This window comes from Astatotilapia calliptera, chromosome 17 (assembly GCF_900246225.1).
Source record: "Astatotilapia calliptera chromosome 17, fAstCal1.2, whole genome shotgun sequence".
Taxonomy (NCBI): Eukaryota; Metazoa; Chordata; class Actinopteri; order Cichliformes; family Cichlidae; genus Astatotilapia; species Astatotilapia calliptera.
The window spans coordinates 28,164,459-28,188,901 of record NC_039318.1 but is presented as its reverse complement, the minus strand read 5'-3'; the positions used below and the strand labels follow the sequence as shown (position 1 = coordinate 28,188,901).

Here is a 24,443-nt window from a genome sequence, read left to right as displayed (position 1 = left end):
CTTGCACTTGAGCTAAAGCTATGAGATGCAGCCTAGCCTAGCCCTTCCTGCCTGACTGCCTGCTAGCATTTACTGCAGGGAGGGGAGAGAATGACCCAGTTGTGAGGCAAACTATTCACTGCAGAGAGAGAGACAGAGAGAGACAGAGAGAGAGAAAGAAGAGGTAGAGGAAAGGAAAAGGTGCGCAGGGGTGCTGACTACCCCAAAAGACCTACGGTGAGCAATGATTGGCTACAGGCGTGCGAGGAAGGAAGCAGTGATAGAAGGAGGAGAGACAGTGGGCTCACCTGCAGTGATGTGTCCTCTATAGCTACACAAACCTGAGCCATACATCACAGAAATTTGAAGAGAAAGCAATATTGGTGAAAAAAATTGAGGTTTAGAAGCGGGGTTATTTAGCTTCCAAGTACCCAAAGGATATGCATAACTGGAGATATAAGGATGCTACATGTCACAAACTACCACTAATATTAAAAAAAAAAAAAAAGATGGGGAAAGACAGATCATCTACTAATAATGTTAAGATAAATTAATTACATGCAAAATGATGCAAGTCTGTGTAACGTGAAATTAAAAAGACATACTCAACATGAGGAACGTTTGATTGGATTTTAATGAAATGAACTAATCCTCATTCATCAGGAACTTCAGTTACGACTGGTTTTGACAGAAAAACTTAATATTAAATGTGGAGTTTGGGGCAGTTTTTTTTCTGCCTCTATTCTTTGTGTGGTTTAAATGCTATTCTTGGGTACAAGAACATAAATTTGCAGTATGGGAGGTGCTGATGGGAAATTACACTCTGGCCCTGCCAGGATTACTGCTAGCTATCTATCTACTGGAATGTACAGGAACACACTGTGTGATTAGTTGCTAGACATTGTATTGATTTTCTACTTCTGGAGCACAAATTAACTACGGCCATTCAATGATTTGACACGCAGGCTAATACTTATGCATAAAGCAAAACCTGAATGAGAAATTATACGCTTAAATTTTATATGAGTGGAGCAACTGTAAACTTTCTTTTCCCGTGCTATAGCTGGTGATTCCTTATCTTTTCACCCACTGCTGACATGAGTAGAAGTTTGTGCCTGCGTAGGTGTGTTTGTATGTGTATTAGAGGCAGCTATGCTTGGAGTGTTTCTCTGTGGTTACCTACTTAATGATCAATCAGTGGAAGAGAGAGGTGCACAGAGAGAGAGCTTGGGCATAATTATCTACCCCTGTGGTAGCTTGACACGGGCTTGTTATATGGCCGAAGAATGTTAACAGAGCTGCTAATTAACTGTCTGAGCACATATACGCTCTCAGAGAGAGGTCGATCGAAATGCTTATCTTCTACCATCTGGATGTCTGTGAATAAAATTAATACAATTCAATTATTTTAATTATGCTTAGGATGTTTGTATATTAGAATCCAGATGTTTTCTCATAATATTTTAGTTGCTTTTTTGCTTTCTTACAACTTTTTGTTTCCCTGTATATTATGCATATAAGTACTTGCATGTGTTTGTGTGACATGGAAATCTGTCTAGAGGATCTTTTTGGATTCAACATCAAAAACAAGCAAAAAATGTCCCTTGGTTCCCTTGGATTTCCTTCAGTATGTCACAAATCACACCTTCAACTTGAATTTTATTTCAGGGGAGAGGACGAAGAACCAGGTAGGGTCTGTGGTGAATGATATGAGGGGTTTGGAGTTTGTGTGGCCAAAATAATAATGCACTAGCATGCTGTTAGCGCAATCAGGATGTTTCTGCTGAATGTTCTCCCTCGGGTATCTCAGGAGGTTACAGCAGAACTTCATGTTGATGGTCTGGCCTTGGTGGATACTCATATGAATGATGGAAAAAATGTTAAGTATAACCCTGGTAGTGCAGCTGAACTGATATACCACTTTTGGGCTTAAACACTGTTCACACTTCCGGGTTAAACTGTTTTTTTAAACTGCTCAGTTCTCATCATCACCATGATTTTTGGCATGAACCTCTGGTCAGATTCTCAAAGTTGATCTTTTCAGGTTTGAGATCACGTTGGAATTGCAGATGTTTTAAAGCAATCCAAAAAGAAAAAGAAAAAAAAACAGCTGAAATGGCCTTGAAGGGAAAATTGGATTTAAATCTGGTATGCTTTTCAATTTGTATCAGTATTATATGTCTCATAGCTTTTTGATTTCACCTTATTTTAAAGCTGTCGTGCACGAAGAACAGTTGCATGTATTTGTATTAAGTGACAACATTAAGTGCAGTTAAAATTTTAAAGTTACTAGAAATGGAGGCTTTTTTAAACATAACTCTGGATGAGTCAAATGATAAACATAACTCGTTGTATATTGTTTACAGTTTTTTGTCTTGATCTGTTGATGTCAAAATGATAACACGGCTTATTTCATGTGACGCATTTGTAAGTAAACTGGTTACTAACCAAACGTCAGTGTTAGTGACAGCGCTTAACTGAATAAAAAAAACAGAAAAAAGGTTTGACTAAGTTTAGAATGCTTCATAATAGAAGCCCCATGACTGCCTGGCAAAGCTATCCGAGTGAGCAGCTTGTAAACACACACAAGCTGCCAGCTTTTCTCACTGGACAGTCACACAACATGTTAATTAGAATAGAGGGTGGAGGAAAAGGGAGAGGAAGGAAGCACAGAATGACAGACATATAAAAGCACAGGAAGGGGGAGAAGAATGAAAGGAAAAAAACTCTTTTCTGCAGGTGTTTTTGTCTGTTGTGATTCACCTGCCATCTTCCTTCTGTTTGAAGTTTCTTAAAGCCATCTTAACACAGCTGAAATGCCAGCTGACGGTGTAGCACACTATCTGAGATACTAACAAGCTCCTTGTATATTTACTAAAAAGGGATCCAAATTAGGCATCCACCACATTCACAAAGTGAAGCCCCACTTTTCAAGTAGCTCACTGATAGCTGTAATGTTCAGAAGGCATTTGCTTGCATTAGATGCAGTGCTAGCCAAAATTCATGTCATGTCCACACATCACAAATTCAACAGTCAAAAGAGAAATACGGTTGCAGCGTTTTACTCCACGCCAGGGAAAACGTATTCAAACGCACGCAAAATAAGACAAGAAAATAATTTAAACTGACAAAATAAAAGGTCTTTCCCAAGGTCTAAAAATTCTGACATTTTAGTACTAGATTAACAGCCCTGTTAGGAAATTAATAAACATCAGGCATGAATTATACATGGGATCAAAGCATAGACTCCAGATTCCTTGGCAGCCCTTTGATCTGTTTATGTCCCCAGACCCTTACTTGTCCTTCTAAATAGGTAACCTCATCTTAACCCTGAGCCAACAACATGTCAGGGTCAGATAAAGTTCAAACTGTCAAGAAACACAGAGATCAGACTGAAGTTCGCCACTCTCTAACTTCTCTGCTGGCTCAAGCCATTCAAATGCACATACACACTGTGGAGAATAGCCACTCAAATCACTCATAGCTCAATATGCTGCCACATACTCACAAGAGTGAAATGAACATCAAACTCCATTTCACCACTCTCACCCTCTCACTTTACCCTTTCTCAATATTCTCTCCATCTCTGTAGCTTTCATCTTTTATTCTTGCCTGCCAATTTTGCCCTCTACACTCTTTCAGTCTCTCAGTGCAGAGCTCTGCTTTCTGCTGCTGTTCACCCACTCTTCCTCCTTCTCGTTTCAGTGAAGATCTGTGTAAATAATAAAAAAAAAAACATCTGAGCAACCCTTGTATCTGCATATTAATTCAATTTCAGCTGAAGGTTGGAAAGCATTAAGTATACCTATAATATAACATCGAACTATACACTGAGATACTTAAATGACTAAGAGTTGTTATAGCAAATCATTGAGTTACTGCAATATAAACAACAGTCTGCAACACCACATGGGCCATTCATAGCTGGGGGCTCACCTTTGTGATACCTCCAGCTGGAGCTTAAAACCACCGAGTGCGCGTGTGTGTGTGTGCAAACATGGTGGTGTCAACCTGCAGTGAAGCAGCTGGTTACCAAGGTTTGGTTTTGTGTGTGTACATGCATGTGTGCTCAGCCCGGCTCAGCTCCTGACAGCTCATCAATTATAAAGAAACCTTGGAAAGAAGGGATAAGGCCATGCTACAGCAATGGCATCTATAAATACACCCCCTGAATGACACAAGTAACGTGAACAGCTATTTTTACATACGATCACACACACCCACACACAAAGGCTAGCAGCCAAGTACACTGAATGCACAAGCAATGTCATCCACTAAAGCAGGGCACTTTGTGTATCTGTTGAGTCAGGCCACTGCTGACTCTGCTTACCCGAGCACCATGAGATACTGTGTCTAAATCAAAGGAGAAATTGCTTTCCTAACTAAACGCCTAACCCATTTCCACACATCAGCTCTGGATGATGTGGGGAGAATCGGGTCCAAGCATTGTCTGAAGTTGCACTTTCTCACACGAAGCACATAACAGGAGAAGCTCTGCGTCAGATGCACTCATATTATTGGTAAGGCTAGAGGTGACAGCTCAGTATAAGGAGGCAGATAGATAAAACCCCAGCTCCCTCACTGTGAATTCTCCAGACAACTACCTGCACTATTCATACACTGGCTCAGTCAGACATTACAACACAGGTATTGTACAAGCTGGCAGGCCAAGCTACAGTCAGTGTCTGATCTGACTGATTCAGAAATTTTATTGCTGGATAAGTTCGAGCTTTGCCATTCTGTGCTGGATTATTTTTCACTCTGTTTTGCTCTGCATCCAGCCTCTTTCTACTCTCTCACTCACACAGTATATCTCTGTCCGGAGCTCTTTATGCGTCTCTTATTATGGTTTCATTTAACTTAGCATAATTCCATGTTTCATTCTACCCACCATCCAATGATGGAGAACTTTAGTGTGTCCAAGGAGTCTACAAAATCTGAAATAAAACAAATGAAGTTGGAGTTGGCTGAAGAAGCTGATACCACGACATGAATCATATTCATGCAACTTTATATTTACTCAACATTTCTCTCTCTGGTTTATCTCACATAACCACTGCCTTAAACCATACTTAATTTCCCTGCTCTTCTACTTTTCCTACCCCCATTTTCCCTCCTCTGTTCAACACAACCTCATATCATCCCCAAGCTAAAGCTAAGGCTTCCTTAGTGAATACAACACGGATTCTGCCTTCTGCCCATTCAGACGGCCTGGCTACTGAATGAGGGTTTTTGTCGTGGCACACGAGGCAATCACTGTCTTCTGATCCTCTTCCCAGGCCACTAATGGACTTTACTTCTCATTAGCTCCCATGATTTTCTGCACACAATTGACCAATATATATAGAGAGACTCATATACAAATATGAAATGCACACACAGGCTATTAACCAACCCCATAACTGTAGAGAAGGAATGGGAATTGGGGTAGAGGCCTAAGTAAACCTTGTCCACCAAGCACTTAGCAGAAGACGATCCATAGAAAAACAACTGGCTGGGAAGAATGGTGCACTAAAAGACTCAAGAAACGAAGCATTAGGTGAAGGAGGGTGCAAGATGTTGGAGGACGTTCCCTTAGACTTTCCCTTAGCAGAGTAACAGCAGGCGCTAATACAGCGAGACAAAGACACTAGCTCTCTTAGAATATGTGTTAAATCAGCCTCATAGCCATGAGCTGGACAGCAGTGTCATCAGATACCAGCCTGCTGTCATCAGATCAGGTTATCCTATCGTTCACGCCGTTTATTGTATCAGCATAATATTTACACTGTGTGTGCTACACCGTCAGCTTCCCTGGGAATTAAACACTGAATGGATCACAACACACTCGGATACGTGCATGTGTGTTTTGCCTCCACTCTATACGTTTAATTCCGCACGTTTGGAGCAGCCAGTGCTACCATGGCAACTCACGTCTGGGCTTTTGCAAGCTAGTGTGGGAGCAGCAACACACACACACACACACAAAACCCAGGCAACTAGCAAGACTGCTGTGGAATACTTAAAAGTAGGAGAGCATTGACATTCTGGGAATACTTGCTGAGCACTGCAGCGGTTTAGACCACTGCCCAGGAATGAATGGGCGACTGGGTGGGGTTTGTAATGGCTACTGGCCAAGGTGATAATAGCTGTGTCTGTGTGCGAGTGTTCGCGCCTGTGTTCAAGAGTATTGTGTTTATAGCATACCCCGTCCTGAAGCATATTTCATCATTAACTTTAAGCAGTTAATCCTCTGCTCCACTGACCACGGCTCAGCTCAGCCCATTTCAATAATCTGCATCTGGGGCTAACCAACCTATCATACACACACACGCACAGACAAACGCATACACACTTGCAAAACAATGACACAATCAACCCGTAAAACATATGGGACTGGTCCAGCACAATAAATATCTCAAGAAAAATCTCTCACACCTGCACACATCTATCTTCACACAATCTATTGTGCTGACAGAAAAGCCAGCTAGAAAAAAAATGTTCATTTATTAGACGAGGATACCGTAGACAGATAGCAAAGGGGAGGGGAAAATCCCATTGCTGGAGAGATGGGTAATGAGACAGTCAAGGCGCAGTAGGCTGTATTGCACTTGAACAGAAATTGACAGGGGTTGAGTCAAAAGTGAGAGTTTGACCTTTCCCTTTCCAGCAACAAACATTAACCATTCGGTGTTGAAATTGACCTGTTTTTTGCTCATGCAATCTTCCCTGACAACTTTAAATGACAGATCTCCCAGTTTCTATGCAACTCCTCTCCTGCAAGAAGCTATAGCTTTGTAAACTATCATTTATTCTCCACCGCGTAACCCTCTCTTTTCATTTCCTTGTTCCCTTATCAACAAAATTCTTCTTGGATCTTCTTCTTTGTTTTCTCTGTGTCTTCCCACCTCCTCTTTTCTTCCATTTTTCTCCATCTGACTGGGACAGATTGAAATGTAGAGGCAGGAAAAAGAGTGCTAGCTGCCTTTTTCCCCAAATTCTGTGAAAGGCTTTGATTGAACCATGCGTGCATCCAGTATCTAGGACAGAGAGCTTTTCCAACCTTCGCATGTACTGCCTCACTCATTTTTCTGTTCCTTTCCATGTCAAGTTCAAGGTTAGCTGCTCATTGTATTGAGTGCCAATGCTCCCCCATTGGGACGGACAGAGGGGAGATGCATTAGCACCTCGGCAGGTGGCCTTCAATCTCATCTCTCGACTCTCTTTTCCCTCCACACGTTCTTCTTGTCCCCTAGTCCACCTCTCGAACCATGGCCCCATGGGGATACCTGGCCAGCCTTTGTCCAGTAGTGTGTAGATGGACTGCTAGGTGTGGGTGCAAGTGTTCACTGATGCATGTGTGCATGCTTATCCCGATTCAAACAATAATGTGCAACGTGTGAGTATCACCGATGTGAACCTCTTATGTGTAGTACGACCAGATGACCATGAACTAAACCAAAGCCTGCAGGGGGTTAAGGTTTTCCCCTTGACCTGCTGGTGTCTACTGGCCTGCAGTAAATGGGTTTAAACCTTACCCCAACCACAGCCTTTTATCTCCATCATATCCCCATCTCCTCCTCAAGCCACAGGCCAATGAGCACACAAACTGACCGACAGACTGGCTGAAGGAAGCCATATGGTCCATTCACTTCCACTAGCAGGAGGTAGCCATCAAAGAGCTTTCACAGCAATTCAATTCAAAACATACAGAGGGAGTGAGAGAGATGAAGGGAAAAGGAAGAGGGAACTTATTAAGAGAAGGGCAAATAGAGGTGGCAATAGGGAGTGAAAGCAAAGAAACAAGGAGAAAGCAGTTGCAAGTTTGCTGAAGAGTGCAGAGGAAATGCAGCTCTATAATAATAAAAAAAAAAAACATGGAAAAGGTTTCCAAGTTTTACGTTTTGTTTGAGACAGTAAAAGCCAAGCATGGCTGTAGTTGTGGGCGTATACAAAACCCCACTGTTTAATAGTACTGCTTTCTATATGATAACATGATGGTGTTATCAAAGTCCACTCACTCTAGACTCTGTCAAAACAGACTTTAGGCCATACAGCCACTTAGCATTAATGGGCATCTAAGGCAAGTGCTGTTTTGTGTGAATGTGCTTTAATGTGTGTGCCCTTTACAAGCATAGAACCTGTATATGTTAGGAATATGAGTGCGAAGTGAGAAATTCAAGCTCGCCCTTACATCTCAAAAGAACTGCCACAGAGAAGAAAAAGAGTAAAACTGAATACTGGAAAACCTTACTCTCCAGACTCTGGTCACCTGCAACTGATCTCCATTTTAGTTTGAAGTTAAGGTAGAGTTCGGTTAGTTGTGCATTGTCTTAGTTCAGGATGAGTTTAAGGGCTTGATGATAAATTAAGCTAATGAAAATCTAATCAGCACAGCCATGGCATATCTACGTCTGTACTCTGATCCGCAAGCCTCACATTATGCTAGCAAAATTTTATTCTAACCTCTATTACATTAAAGTATTTCACAGGCAAATTGAATTTAATTCACTCAGCGCCCTGCCCAGCTCAACGTCATGATGCCATAAACGTGAGCCTGTAAACACTAACATTTATCTCACCGAAACGCCACTCCATTAAACCCGATCCACTCTCTTTTACCGTAAATGCTTATATTTACTCTGGGTGATGTGTTAGTCACAAGATCATAAATAACAGTGAAAAAAAACTGAGACTGAAAGACAGTCTGTGAGTGAATCCCAGAAGAAGGAGGAGGGGGCTGAGGGGTGGAACAAGTGAGGTGGGGGAGTGTGTATAAATCAACATCCATTAGCCGAGGGGTTATAAAGTCACTGATGAAGGAGGTGGACTGAAGTTCAGACTTTTTATTGTCTTGTTGTTGTCTTTTATTGCCTGTGATGTCATCTAATGGTATACAGTTAATGACATGGGAGGGGAAGTATATACATGGGAGGGGAGGATGTGGCTGTAATAGCCCAATGTGTGTACAAGTGTGTTGACACAGAGTATTGATCACCTTTGTGTGTTAGATTTTGGAGGGTTTTTTTTTCTTTTTGCCTGAATATAATGAATCTGAACAATCCTGCAGACTGGATTCACACAAGAATTTAGTGGAAGCAATATAATATAAACATTATAGAAGAAATAGCATTCAATTTGCCTGTGTGTATCAGCAGAAGACCTTTCAGCACTGGGTCCACATTCTGATCCCAGTAGTATCTTTGTTTCCTCTGTTTTTCATCCTTCTACTGTCATCACACAAACGCTCTTCCTCCTTTTATGACTTTCATTTCTGGAATATAGCTCATCTCTGTTCAGCCCCTGCTGCTCAACCCTACCTCGTTTCCCTCACTCATCTCTCCTGTGCTCCTCTCCTTCCCCAGGCCTTTAAGACTCACTGGCCTAACCGCCCTCTAGAATTAGTCTCAGTCATGGCCTTATAATACATATGTGCGTGTGTAAATGTGTGTGAATGTGTGGGGAAGTACAGTGAAAGTACAGGTTGCTACCAAGTTCTATCACACCTAGCAGCAGTGCATCATCCCATTAACTCTGAAAAGGGCTACCACATGCAGAAGGGCACAGGGGCATGAAGGGAGTCTAAGGTGGTAACCACAACACTCCAAAGCCCAGCTTATCCAGTGCTGTTTAACTCTGAGGAGACAAATCTTGTTGAGTTAGAGGCTCTTCTGTCACACAGAGTGTGACATGTTCTTCTAAGACAAACAGTTATGTTCACAAAGACACTCACAAATGCCCTAGTTAAAATAATTCTAGAAATTTTTAGAGAATATTTTTGTAACCTAGGATCATTACTACAACATTCAGTTACTACACACACAGATGTGAGAAACCCTAAATTATAAAGGATGGGAGTGACTCATAGTTCCTTTCATCACCAGGCTATGAATTTGCCTAAATTTCTTAATAAATGATGTATTAAATTTTATTCTGATGACTTAATTTGCCTCGAGGAAGAGCTAAGAAACTTCATCCAATCAATTCTGCAACATGCTGATCTGGGCTGTCTAGCAACTTCTGCAACATGCTGATGTGTGCTACAATCGGCCCCCAGGGCTCTGGATTTTATACAAGTCCAAAGTGAGGGAAAAGTACAGCGGATACCACTGATACAGGCGAATACGAGTGTATGTGTGATATATGGTGCAGTGGATGAGGAGGATGTTGAGAGATACCAGATAGGCTTTACTGTAGGAATAAACCCCCAAAGGGGCACGCCTGATCCCCTTTCCTCAAAACACACACACACACACACACCACACTCGCACACACACACACACACACACACACACACACACACACACACACACACACCACACTCGCTTTCTCTCTACCCTGAAGTACACACACTTCCTCCATCCGCTCTCCCACTGTTTTATGTACACACCTACACACAAACACACACGTCTCTTCTACTGCGAATACAGCCGAGTCAGCTGATTTGCCTGAAAGTCAATCTGCCTTCTTACTACTATCCTTCCTCCAATCCAGTAGTCCCCAATTCCCAGCCCTTACTCTACGTTCTAACTGAGAGAAAGCAAATCTCTCCCTCTATCAATTCAACCATCTGTGCTATCTTTCAACCTATATTTGTCTCCCTTACCTTCTTGACTTGACCGCTTTTTGTTCCCACGAAGACCAGTGAGTGGTTCTTGTAGACGTAGGCAATGACTGAGGACATTTTGTCAACGGCGTCAGAAAAGAGAGGCTTGCCTCTCACCATCTCAGAGACGCCCAATGGAGCATTCATGTCCAGGCCACAAAAGTCGTCGTCAATGGTCAAGAGCTGCAAGGAAAACAACAATTAGCACAATCAGATTTTGAGGTGCTCATTTGGCAAACTCCTATGAATTCATATCTTAATTTCTCGTGAGAACAAAAATACAACATCTGACTGTAAAGGGTATTTCTATAAGGGAAGATGAGCAGGGTGGAGAAACATTTTGGATGTGAAAGATAATCTCTGACCATTGGCTGGCCACAAGATACAGCAAATGTGGGGGGAAAAAAAAGAAGAGACTGCAGTCAGCCTCAAGTTCTGTAATAATGCCAGAGGCTGCTCTGTCAGGCACAATTCCCTACCGTCCACCCAATGCAACAGCAACTGTAGAAATGCCTGTGCGGCAAGATATCCAATGTGAAGTGATTCAACGTGAACTGAGTTTAAAAAAAAGAAAAAAAAGGAAAAGCAGTGCAGCATTATCACAGGGCTGTGAGGCAAAACACTGCAATGCATTTAAATATATATAGAAACTGATTTAGAGCAGGGAGAACTACAACTCTAGACGAGGTTGTTCTGTTACGCTTTCAGTGTAGACATGCCGCTGTGATTTTGTAATTACATGTAGATAGGTGTGCTTCATGTCCTATGCCTCTCTACACTTTATGTTTGCATGTGTTTAATCCTGTCAGCTGGTATATTTTCTGCAGTCACAGTGGGCAGAATGACTTATAGGTTTTGATAAGAGAACAATGGCGTGGTGGATTGGTCATTATTCGGAGCGCATGGGTTGAAACGCTTTTTTTCCAGTTTAGGAATGAAGCAGCCGCTGCTTGATTAATCGCTTCGTAATGTCGTGGTTTGCTGCAGGGTGAAATGCAAATGCACGTGGTACCGCTTTCCTTAAAAAGAAAAGAAATTATCAAAACCATCAGTAAATTTCATTGTTCATGATAGCCACACTTTACTGTATTGACTGTATCCTGAAAGGTCAGCCATTAATTGTGCAAATGGATTCACTTCTTTGACACCAGTGTCCTCACCAGAGTCGACAAAAAAGTAGAGCAATGCCTTATAGTCAATCCACACTAGCTGTGCACTGGTAATTGTACCGCTGGAAAAGTTATTTGGTAATAAATCCAAAGGTGAAGCACCAGATTCAGCTACATTTTGCTGGACGGTTCTTTGAATGTCAAAAGGAAGCTTGTTAAATGCAATATAAATGTACACTATTAGTCCAGCATTAATAATTGGCAAAATGAGGTTGACAGCATAAAGTTAACATTACCCGAAATTATTCATTTAAAATCAAAAAGTTTTCATAGTAAAATAGCAAAAGGATTATCCTGGCATGCAACGGAAATCCAACTGAATTTTCAAATCTAGAAGTGTGAACTGTCAGGTGAAGGTCCCTTTGATGGGCAGAGTCATCCTTTGACCCATTTTTCCATTTTTCTTACTGGAAGTGCACCCTTTGGGCTTTCGAGAAATCCTGCAACTACTGGGTGTCTCCAAACAAGCTGTCACTAAAGGCCACCATCATCATCAGAAGCCTCACACCAAGCCAGAGTGGAAGTGTGGGATCTGCTTTCATTAGACAAATGGAACATGGTTGCTCTAGGCCGCAAGCCTCGGGCTATAAAGTGGGATTGCATAGAGCGGTAGGAACGATCGATAGAGATGACCTGAATTTAGGTCAAGATCATGCCATATGGTTAAAGGGTTGAGATAAGGATAAAAAGGGACAGGAAGAGTGACAGAAAGAAAAGGGGATAAATGATAGATACCAATAAGACAGAGATGCCAAAGAATCTAAACAAAGATGAATATCGGAGCACAGTGAAAACATACAAGTAGAAGACTTTCTCCCTTTTTTTTTTCTCTTTTCTCGCCTTTCCTGACATGACCTTTTCAGAATGAGAGGCTGCCAAGAATGCACTCCCTGTCCTCTAAGTCATGTGGTAGCACTATGCTAGACTAATGGTGCTCCAATGAAAACCAGGGTCATTCCTTAAAGGGTCAACTGCCACCCTTCAAACCCCTCCTATTTTTCTTCAGTAATGTGTAATGCAGCTTCCTTGCATCAATTTGTACTACTATTACTCCTCATCTATGTGACAGGAAGAAAACACCCTCTAAATGCTGCATCATGCTTGGGTTCAAAGGTTAACAGAGTCTATTAGAAGCAATATGGACTGTGCTTTGTAGAATTTCAGGCTTCAGTGATTAGAAACTTCCTTGGACAATGACTAAAGTGCAGCCACTCCTGCAAAGATTAATCATGTTTCATCAGTGCAAAAACATCATTCACATCTGTGCATCTGTGGGTGATGCATGTGGAAGAAGAGGATGTGTTTACGTGTAAAAAAAAAAAAAAAATGAGCATCTGTTTTATCATTTCTTCCCTCTAACGCACAATTTTTCCTGGTTGCCAATCACCACCATCTCCATCCTCCACTTTGCAATCTAATGAAATACATTTTGTCTGTCAGTGCTTTCAGGAAGAAGATGCATTTTTATTACACAACCACCAAAAGTGGCAATTCTTACTGGCAAATAAATAACAATATATAGCTCATGAGACTGTCTGCCAGTGCCATCACTGCTTCTAACATGTTTTATTCCTCTTCTTTTTGTCAGCACATCTAATTTCTTCCCCTCGCATATTTATTAATTCTCAATGGACCTTCTTTTATAATGTGTTTCATCAAAGACAAGCGATCACCTTCGGTTCACTCAGTATGAGCTCACTCTTTATCCCAATATCTCTTCTTTTCTGCTAACAAATGAGTGACCCAAAACATTGAAGTTTCAGTCCCTCCAAACATCTCAGTCCACAGGAATAGGTGGTCTTGGATTTAAATCAAATAGATGCACAGGTAAATATAGTTGAATATGTCTGAAAATGTGGTACCTGTTTGAATAATAGCAGGCTACTGTAGCTACTCAAAAGCCTCTAAAGTAAACAAACTAATTTCTTGCTCAAGCCTGGCAGGTAAGTCAGCCAGCATCCCACAGCGTAGCAACAGAGGAGAAAGATAGAGAGTTCCTCCCTAAAGACAGAGGGACAAGAGAGCAGAGTCTCTGTATTTGGACAGAGGCCAGGCACTGAGGCAGAATCAGGTCACTCTCAGCCATATCCATCTCTCTGCTTCTGTCCGCCTGCCAGCACCAGTACAAAGAGAGCTCTCTTCTGGATTGTGCAGAGGAATCAGTAGATACAGAGTAGAGAAAGAGAGAGGGGGCAGTGAGCGCACGCGGAAGCGAGAGAGTTGCTCAATGCGATTAGTGGGGGACTGAAAGAGATCCGCTCTCCAACGCTCTCTGATGTATGGCCTAATCTGGGCTTGCGCTGTTGTGAGGGCCCATTCCATCGGCTGCAAGTTCCCAAAGTTAATGGCACACGTTAAACCACAGAGACGTTTACTTCATGTCACTTGTCACTACTCAACCACTAAAGGCTCCAAAGAAACAATTTCTTGCAAATTTAGCTTTTCTTTTTCATTGCGGTTATTATCCTGCTTCTGGCACTTTCAATTACTTCACCGATCAATCTATTTTTATCCCTGAACATTTGTTGACTATGATTAGCTTATTTTACTGTAAACCTCCTGATTATAACATGGCGACCATTCTCTCACAAAACAGCCAATGAAAATAAAGTATCATAGGAGTTGCTCTTTGCATAATTAGCCACTTGGATATCTGGTATTTTCCTTTTTCCCTACTGTGCTAAATGACTAACCTGCCAGGATGATTGGTGGCATTAGGGAATTATGTCATGACTAAGTGGGTTTGCAACGTTTGGGTTTTTTGTTTTGTTTTTTGCAAGATAAAATGTCAACATTTGATTTTTCTATAATGAAACATTTTTTCCTGTATAGATCCTGCAGCAACAGGAGTTTTAGAGTAAAACACAGAACACTCACAGCTTACACTTCAATTTCAATTCCTTATGAAAACTTGCAGTTCACAATTGGAAACAATCTAAAACTTAGTTTTAAGTTTTTAACGATTTTTTTTGTTTTGACTGGGTCATTAGTAACCATTTATCTCATTTAAAAACAGACTTGTTCAGATCTCTGTTTATGTTTTGCAGTAGGAGCATTAACTGTAACTCACAGTATTTCAGGAAGATGATGGTACTTGTATCTTAGGCAAAATAGCCATCATTCAATATTACTCTCATCCTGTTAAAGAAAAAACATCTTTATGACTAGAGTAGCCTAATGTGCACTATTCCCATTCCTAAGTCCAGATTCAAAAAGGGAGAGGCATTGGCAAGGGGCAAGCTAATGTCCAAAAGAAAAATATAATTTTCTACCAGAACCAAAACCACCAGGTAAAGTATATCTATATACACAGAAATCGAGTCTGTTAGCTCAGATGAGCCTACACTGTTTGTGTGACTAAGAGTGAGTGTGTTTCACACTGTGCTGAGACACAGTCTATCCAGTTACTGACCATTGCACTTGTGACCATGACATACACACACCACCACCACCATAAAGTAAAGGTGCATGTAATAAGTGCATAACGCAATCTGATGAAACTTTGCTATATTATATTGTGTGTGTCTATCTATCTATCTCTATCTATCAGATATATATATATATATATATATATATATATATATATATATATATATATAGTGCCAGCATTATGTACCCTCCTAAGGGTTCCTTGTTCATTCTTTAGTCCAAATATTGCATTTCTTTCCACAGATGATTTTTCTATTTCCCTCTCCACAAATCTGTCAGTTTTGGAAACTGTCCAACCTTATGCAAGCTTTTTTGTTTTCTGATATTTGTTTCAGGCATAATAAGTGAAATAGGAACTCAGCACCAAAGGGGAGAATTGAATTGCACAGCAAACAAGAGTTCAACACGTGGAAGTAAAAAGTAGTGACCCAGAAACCTAATAATATGCATTAGCAGAGACAGGAAAATATATGGATAGAACAATTCAAAGGAAAGCAGGAATATAAACTCAAAAACTGAATTCATCTTCTTAAAAATAAATGTGCAGTGTAGTCAGAGTGAATCTTTCTGATGGCTGAGGTTCATTGCTTTTTGCTGCTTTGTTAAGGCATCTACAGGGCATTCCAAAGGAGACTGCTTTTTTTTCAGTTCTCTGACTGAATCGTGATCAAAATTCAGTCTGAATGTACAGGTGTCGACATGGACTACAAGAGCTGTCACAATTAGGCTTATCTTCCTCTTTGTATAGGACCCTGGGGACTTTCTTGACAACCAGTAACAATGATTAGGACTGAAGATGAATAAATATGTACAGTGCATGAGTGAATACACCCCTGTGTAATATTACTTATATGTCAAATGATTCCAGATTGTATTGCCTTACAGTGATTGCATTTGATGTTAGAGAATGAACAGTAGGAACAAATTAAAGTATATTAAAATATATTCTTCAGTTTTTTAGATTTTTTTCCCATCTTTGCTTTGGGTTGGTTTGCTCTACCGTTCCCTTCAAAATACTCCAAAATTGTTCTATTTAATTCAGGTCATGCAGCACAGAGCACGTGGACGAGTCATATTTCCCTTTGGTCTCCTTTAGAATCTCGTGTGATTTTGGCAGTGGGCTTTAGATCATTATTATGCTGCAATATTTCTTTTCTGCAAAGCTTCTAGAGCAGCAGTGTCATCTTGTCAGCCAGTGTTTTGGTATATCCATGGGCATGGTGTCATCAGCACCTTAAAGCTCACGTATCACTATGTCATCACACAGTGCTCCCCTGCCAGTTAGCCCAGGGGCAGATTCAGGTCCAACATGTGGGTCAAACAAAAGCTATCTAGGTCTTATATGATCAAACAATGGGTCCTGTAGTCTTCTTGCTTTCTTTCACATTCTTAAGCAAACTTTAATCTCGCAGTTTTGTGTCTCGAGAAAAAGTTTTACTTTCACATAGAAGCTGACATTAGGTAATGTTCTTCAGACTGCATGAGCTGTCGAAGGGAATCCAATTTCAGCTGATACCTCCTGTGCCAGGTGTGAAGTACTTGACCACCAGTTTTTGAGAGACTCTGCAGGTATTGCACAGAGCAGCTCTGTTTACAGGTACTACAGCTGTAATCTATACCTCCTGATTATAGACATCTCCACTGATTTTGAGTTAATCACTAATCTCACTAACCTATCCTTTCCATCAAAATCATCATCATCGTGAGATTTTTGCATTTATTTTTCACGTGGAATCATGATGTAATCAATATACAGAATGATTGTAATGTTTACAGATGACAGTTTTCCAGAAATAAGTTGTTTTAGTGTCAATATTTATGAGAAGTAAGTCCATCTATGCCTCCTTTTCTATGGGTGTATTTTTGCTAGAGTTAATTTTAACACATGAAGTTAGCCTGACTATTCTTTTACCATAGAACCTGTGTATCTTAATAGACCTGCAATAGATATGCTTGCCTTGGGTTAGTAAACATTATACTACTAGTTAAGCAAATCTGAGCAAACTTCACTTTAGCATGGATGAATAAAGAGTTGCCAATCAAAGCACAGGTTACTTTTTAAGTGATCAAGAAAAACAGGGGTATTTGTTTTTTTACTGCACACAGAGAGCTTTTTTGTTTTTGTTTTTGTTTTTTTAAATATCTTAAGTCTTTCTTAAGTTGTTTTTTTTATTGCTAAATAAATGCTCTATTTTCCAACTTTAAAACTGAGCATTTTGCCACTTAAATGTAATGGATATGGTTTTACTCATGTTTGTTGTTTATGCTGACATGACATCAGTCTTTACAGATCCTTGCAGTTACAGAATCTTGAATGCAAAATGATGGGAGAGAATAAATATACATTAATATTAAAACATACGCTGTTGCAAATGCGTACATTACGCGGAACACATGCTTGCTGGGGTCTGCCTGAAACAAAGTTGATTTATTTGTGTGTTCTGCTGGCAGGTTTCAATAGGAGGAGGCAGGCTTTGATAAACCGGTGATATTTTGTAAATTCATGTTTGTGGATGCTTGCACCTGCCAACTGTTAGCTGAGCAGTTACAACAGATAATAAATATTGGTTAGGGAAAACAATCAAATGAGAAGCTAACGAAACAGCGTGACAATTTTTGGAATGAAACCGAGACATCGCTAAAGCAGAGCCAGAAGTGAGAAAAGGTGGGAGAATATTGGAGCTGAAATAAGGTGCAGAAGTGGGGGAGAGAAAAAATAAATAAATAAATCACTGAATATCATAAGATAGGTGCTTCAGATAACTCCCTAATCCGTGTTTTCCTTTTCACTATGCACTGGCGGAAAATCATTTTGTTTCTGGAATGATTAATGGGGAGATTATTTTCACTCAAAACTGATTTTGAAAAATGCTGCATGTATTACCAGCAGCAGACAGCTCATGAGGTACGAGCTACAGCCACTAGTCACAGCTGCTGCAAATAAGTGCAACAGCTACATTTGCTGATTTCACTTGTGGATATGTTAAACTTGTGCTGAACGCTCCCAATAAAAGGCATTAGACAGTTATGTTAGAGACAATTGTATGCAAGAGAGCGCTGGGTTCCCTCTCCCATTGATTGCTGCCCTGGTGAGGGTTTTAATCAAAGTCAGTCCCTCTATTTGACAAAGTCTCACTATTTAGTGGAGCTCTGAAAGTGTCACATGACCAACATTACATAACCTTCTGTTTCCACTGTGGTGGCCTCAATTATAGCATAGCTGTTTGTTGTTTAATAGAGTTAATATCTAAAGCTCCTTTATCTTGACAGGAGAGCAGGCTGCTTATAAAGAAAGCTGTCTATTGAAGGATAAGCATTTCCATCAGTGATACATATTTTTATGTATCTAGTCTCATATTTTATCTTAGCAAATATTAGTGCTGAGTGCTGATATTTGGGAATATAAATAAAAATATTGGGAGGAAAAGGAGCATAGAGAATAGTTTTAAAACACTAGCCAATGAAAACAGCGGGTATAAGAAATGAAAGGTCCCGATTCAGTCAGCATTTTCAGGTCGAGGCCATCCAGCATGGTGTATGGTGGAAGAAGCAAGAGACACTTGTTTAATCACAGAATAATGATATTGTGATGGATTCTGACCTTTAGCAAGTCGTATCATGTATGGAGATTTAATTAGCGAGACAGCCAGCAAGCAGGATAGCGGATATGTGGATGGAGTGGGGTGAAGTGGGGAGTGGGGAAGGAGGAGGGGGAGCAGTCTGGAGGTCCTTAATGAATCCACTAGCCCTTCCCTTCCTGAGGATGTGGCCTAGACTGACTCATCAACAGCAGCAGCAGCAGCCAATAACTGATTAAGCTCCGCAATCAGACAGAGGAGGGATGAAGATGACCAGCACGGGAGACAACATCATTCAGAGGTTGGTCAAACACAGAATAAAACCGAAGCGAGAAAAGTCGATAACCTGAAAAGTGAGCATGGGGGGAAGACGGAGACTGCAATATTGCAAGAGTTCCTTTCAAGTGAAGGATGAAACAGGGGAGCGATGAGCACACGTGATGGGGGACTGTGAGGGAGATCAAGAAAAAGACTAAAGGAAACAGCGGCGGCCGAGTAGAATAATCTAATTAATTGGAGTGAATTCAGAATGTGAAGTCGATAGCACATGACAAATGTGAAAGAATAGCCCGTGGCATGTTAGTTAATGACATGTAATTAATGATCATTAGCAAAAGGGATAAGGGGACGACCGTGGCCTGCCAGCAAGTTAGAGACGACCTTGCGCTTTTCTCATCCGTGTTTGGATGGTATTCCTCTCTGCGCTTGTGGAAAGCACTGTAAGGGGAAATAAAGAAGATAGGGGTAGAGACTCCAAGACACTGAGACAAAACAAGCATGGTAAGTATTGGGGGACAGGCAAAAGGAGAGTGGCATGTGAAGCGAGCAATAAGTCAAGGATGAGTGAGAACAGAGCAGAGAGCGAATTTACTGCAATCCCGCTGTTTTGTTGTTCTGTTTTTTTCTGCTGACACAGTGATGGAAACAGGAAGCTTTTTTCTTTTTTTTATAGGTCGCATGCCATTTCACTATGATCTATGGATGCAGACCCTTTGCAGACTTATACTGTTGAGCATGCATTATGTGGCTCAGCCAAGCATGGCCATTTGGGGTAGAGAGGAATCACCCCCCACCCCAGCCACACACACAGTTTCTAAAGCTCTCTCACCCTCTCTGTAGATTCCTTTCTTCTCCTCCGTGTCTCCCTCTTTGCATCTTTCCCATTACAACATAAAGCCTCTTAAAAATGGCATAGGGAATCAAAGGTCTGAGGAAGGAGTAAGCATTTTATATAGCCCTAGTCTCACCTTGCATCCTGTTAATGTGCCTTGGCACATTATTCACATTTAATATGTTGCTACAAACCAATGAAGAAAATATAGAAATCTCATTTCTGCATTGGTGAATAAAATGTAAACTAAAAACTGCAACATCCATAATAGGAAAAATAAGTTTTGCGATTAATTTAATAGCAAAACTTAAGTAAAATATCTTTAAGTAAAATCAAAGTGGTTGATCAAATTTCTATTGTTTTTATAGATTCTAAATGACTATGCTTAAAAGGAAAATGTATGTAATCGAAACTTATTTAACATTTGTGATTACAATGTGATGCTACTATCTGATTAGTGCCACTAGTATCGAGTGGACATTGTGGCTATGCCTGTGATGCATCTTTTCTGGCATAGAGAGTGGTTAGGTTTATCCACATTGGCTGAGAGCGCGTTTCATCCATATCAAAAGTGTGTGTGCGTGCGCGCCAATGTGTTCACATTGGTCCATACAGCCAGACTACTCTAATGAGCCTCGGGGCTGCTCATCCTCTCCCTAATTGGAGGAAAAACATATCATATTGGAAATACGACAGCGTTTGAAAGGGAAAAAAAGTATACGAAAAGCAAGAAGCAGAGAACATAACGTGTGAGAAAGAGGAAAATGGTGAATGATGAAGAGGGCAAGATAAAGGGGTATCCACAAGGCTCCTTCTCATCCAAGTTCCCTCTAACAGTAATGACCAACATTGTGACATGCAGGCCACCACAGGGGAAAAAAAATTACTAAAATTGAAGGAAGAAGTGACATTTTCGCTCCCATTGGCTTGATTGAAATGATCCACTGTTTTAAAGGACCAGAATTATTGGGGGGGGGGTCCCTCCACCTCAAAAGCTGCTGCTTTTTCCTGTTGCAAGAGGACACTGACCAGGGCGAATTATACTAAACAATATCCCCATGTAAAAAGCCAAAAGATCGGAAAATATTTCTAACAACAAAATAGTGGAAATGACTTCCTGTAGGTCAATGAAAACTCCAAGATTTCAAGAAACTGTTTACATGATGTGGCCCCTGAATGTTTTAAAAATCGTTCATAGAGCCCTTTAAAAGGGTTTTATGAATGAGCAGTATCTACAAAGACACCCGGACAACCGTCCACGTAAAACTCACCAATTATTTCATTAGTTACACACCTTGCAAGTACCAGATGGCATTCAGAACTGCCTTAATTCTTTATTAAATAGATGCTGGAAACCTTCCTTGGGGATTTTGGTCATCAGATGTAAACATCGCGCAGTTGTTCTCCATTTGTCAGGTGCACATCTCTAATCTCTAATCCAAATCTTTTATTCTGCAACAGCTCAAAGGTGCTCTACTTGATTGAGATCTAGTGATTGTGGAGGCAATTTGAGTACAGTGAAATAACCAAACCAATTTGAGATGATTTGATGTGGCATGTTATCCTGATGGAAGCAGAAGATGGCTACACTAGGGTCGTAAAGGTCAGCACGAAAAATGGTTTCCACAAATTGAACCAAACCTATTCTTTCATGTTTATCATGGCAAATTTTGGCCCTGCTATTCACATGTTGTAGCAGAACTCAAGACTCATCAGACCAGGCAATGGTTTCCAGCTGAAAGAACCTATTTGATATGCTTCAACAGTTAACACATTGTGCAATCAGAGATGTTCATACCGTGGTTGCATTTCAGTTACTGTTGCTTTCCTGAGGGCTCAAAACAGTCAGCCATTCTCATCTGACCTCTGACATCAACAAGGCATGTTTTTTTTTTTTTAAACACAGAGAAGTGTCACTCACTGGATATTTTCCCTTTTCCACAGTAAAAGTCAAGCAAATCATTTTTCTTCCCCGTTCTGAAGCTCAATTCGAACTTCTATAAGCCATCCCGACCATGCCTACATGACTAAATGTGATGAGATGCTGCCATGTGATTGGCTCATAAGATATTTGTATTCACAGTCAGTTGACTGGGTGTACTTAAAGTGGACGGTCACAATCTGAATTCTATAGTTGGTCCAAAAATGATTAGTAATTTATCTATTAAATCAATAAAATTTTATCCAGGAGGGAAAAAAAGAAAAAGTGTGAAATTATCCAAGCCAAGTAAACCAAAAGGATAACATAAATATTTGTGTGTGCAGTATACTATGAGCCTGAGTCACTATTGTACACCCAAGGACTGCACCAATGAACAAAAAATTTTCAACTATGTATCTGAAGATATCCGATTTCCCTCGCTGTCATGCATCATTTAACACAGAAAGGACCTAATCTGGAATTAATAAGCAAAAATTCATGAAAATGAGCCACGGGATATTACAAAGAATATCATCAATCACAGGCAAAGGTGAAAGTTAAGTTTGTTTACAAGTCTTTAGTTTTAGATTTTAACACATAATCTTTATAACTCTGTGACTCATTTGCATATTGTGTGTATACACATTTTAGTAGGATTATTTAAGTCTTTCACTTCAGCTCTAGTCCAGCTCATTTAGATTTTTCTAAATCTATCAGCAAGCATATCACATAAGAATGTAAGCATTGCCATTACTTTATTAGAAAATCTTTCTGCCGTTAAAAGCCTCCATTTCCATCTCTCCAGTAGCCGTACTCACAAGTGTGGCTGCACATGTGTGTGTATGTGTGTGTGTGTCACAGCTCATCTATCTCCTGCAGAGTCCACCGTCACTTGTTCAGCAGGGTCTAATTTATGCGCTGGCGGTGGCGCATGCTGAAATGGCATCATTTCTCAGCGCTAACCCCTGTGTGCTCCCTCACACTTCCTTTCCCTGCTGACAGCTCCACCCTAGGCATGATTTATCAGGCCCTCAAGCAGCAGACAAAGGTGCCCTGGCACGTGTGCTGTGCCACAGAGGGATTAATAGATAAACACTGTGATTCCAGAGCCAAACACAAGAGAGGGTCAACTTCATAATGTCTCACAGTGCCCAACTGAGGTCAGAACTATATGTTGTGGACAGCAAGAGGAAGTTTATGTTCCTTAGATCAGCGGTCTCCAACCTTTTTTGCGCCACGGACCGGTTTATGCTCGACAATATTTTCACGGACCGGCCTTTAAGGTGTCGCGGATAAATACAACAAAATAAAACTAGTACCGGTACCGAAAAAAAGAAGATTTATTCATAACACACATGAAAAGACCCAGGAAAACAGAGTTAACGATAAAAATGATAACAAAATAACGCTGAAAAACGATAAAAACCCTGAAAATCATACATTTCACACCTGAGCCTCAACTCTCGCGGCCCGGTACCAAACGACTCACGGACCGGTACCGGTCCAAGGCCCGGGGGTTGGGGACCGCTGTAATAATCCTCTAGCATGCTGTTAGCGCAATCAGGATGTTTCTGCTGAATGTTCTCCCTCGGGTATCTCAGGAGGTTACAGCAGAACTTCATGTTGATGGTCTGGCCTTGGTGGATACTCATATGAATGATGGAAAACATGTTAAGTATAACCCTGGTAGTGCAGCTGACCTAATACACTACTTTTGGGCTTAAACACTGTTCACACTTCCGGGTTAAACTGGTTTTTTAAACTGCTCAGTTCTCATCATCACCATGATTTTTGGCATGAACCTCTGGTCAGATTCTCAAAGTTAATCTTTTCAGGTTTGAGATCACATTGGAATTGCAGATGTTTTAAAGCAATCCAAAAAGAAAAAGAAAAAAAAACAGCTGAAATGGCCTTGAAGGGAAAATTGGCAAGATTTAAATCTGGGATGCTTTTCAATTTGTATCAGTATTATATGTCTCATAGCTTTTTGATTTCTTATTTTAAAGCTGTCATGCACAAAGACCAGTTGCATGTATTTGTATTAAGTGACAACATTAAGTGCAGTTAAAAGTTACTAGAAATGGAGTAACTTTTAACTGCACCGGTACCGGTCCGAGGCCCGGGGGTTGGGGACCGCTGCCTTAGGTGAAATCGAGTTAAGAAATAGTTATGTAAAAAAGATAAAAAGTGAGCACGTTTTATTTAGCAATGCTTGCCATGTAGCAAAAGATTACAGAATCACTCTTGTGAAGGTAATTTTCTGTTTCTTCAGGTTCGCTGCTGTTATTAACAGAGCAATATGAGATCAAGAAAAACACATGAAACAGCGTTGGCTGCTTGTGAAGGTGGTCTAAACATGTAACAGCCAATTTAACCTTGTTTTTTATGTGCACAAAGTGAGAAATCAAATGAACTGAATCACTGAATTTATAATGCTGTTATGGAGAATGGAATTATGGTAATTTGGCTGAGCATTCAGCTGCATTGTTTAAAGGGCGAGCGGATTAAAAGAGGCAGTGGATGGTTAACATCTCATCGTAATGGGATGGAGCGTGAACCCACCCAATAACACCAGTTTTTGTGAAGCCCTCCCACAGTGCACCCAATCTCATTATACTAACACAGGATAAAAACTTCAAAATTCACTTTCCTTAAAGGTAAGGCTGTAAGG

General features: G+C 40.6%; 1 protein-coding gene across 7 annotated transcripts in view; it reads right to left on the bottom strand.

Annotated features, from left to right (window-relative positions):
* The window catches only part of plxna4 (plexin A4), a 241,294-nt gene that overhangs the window by 188,888 nt on the left and 27,963 nt on the right, over positions 1-24,443 (bottom strand). For 6 of the 7 annotated variants that reach the window (XM_026146289.1, XM_026146294.1, XM_026146295.1 and 3 more), the window contains exon 3: positions 10,565-10,747. In XM_026146289.1, coding sequence (XP_026002074.1) covers positions 10,565-10,747 — 183 coding nt within the window. Of the gene's footprint in view, positions 1-3,118; positions 3,692-10,564; positions 10,748-24,443 lie in introns of those variants that run through there. The other variant, XM_026146296.1, reaches the window with a different exon arrangement.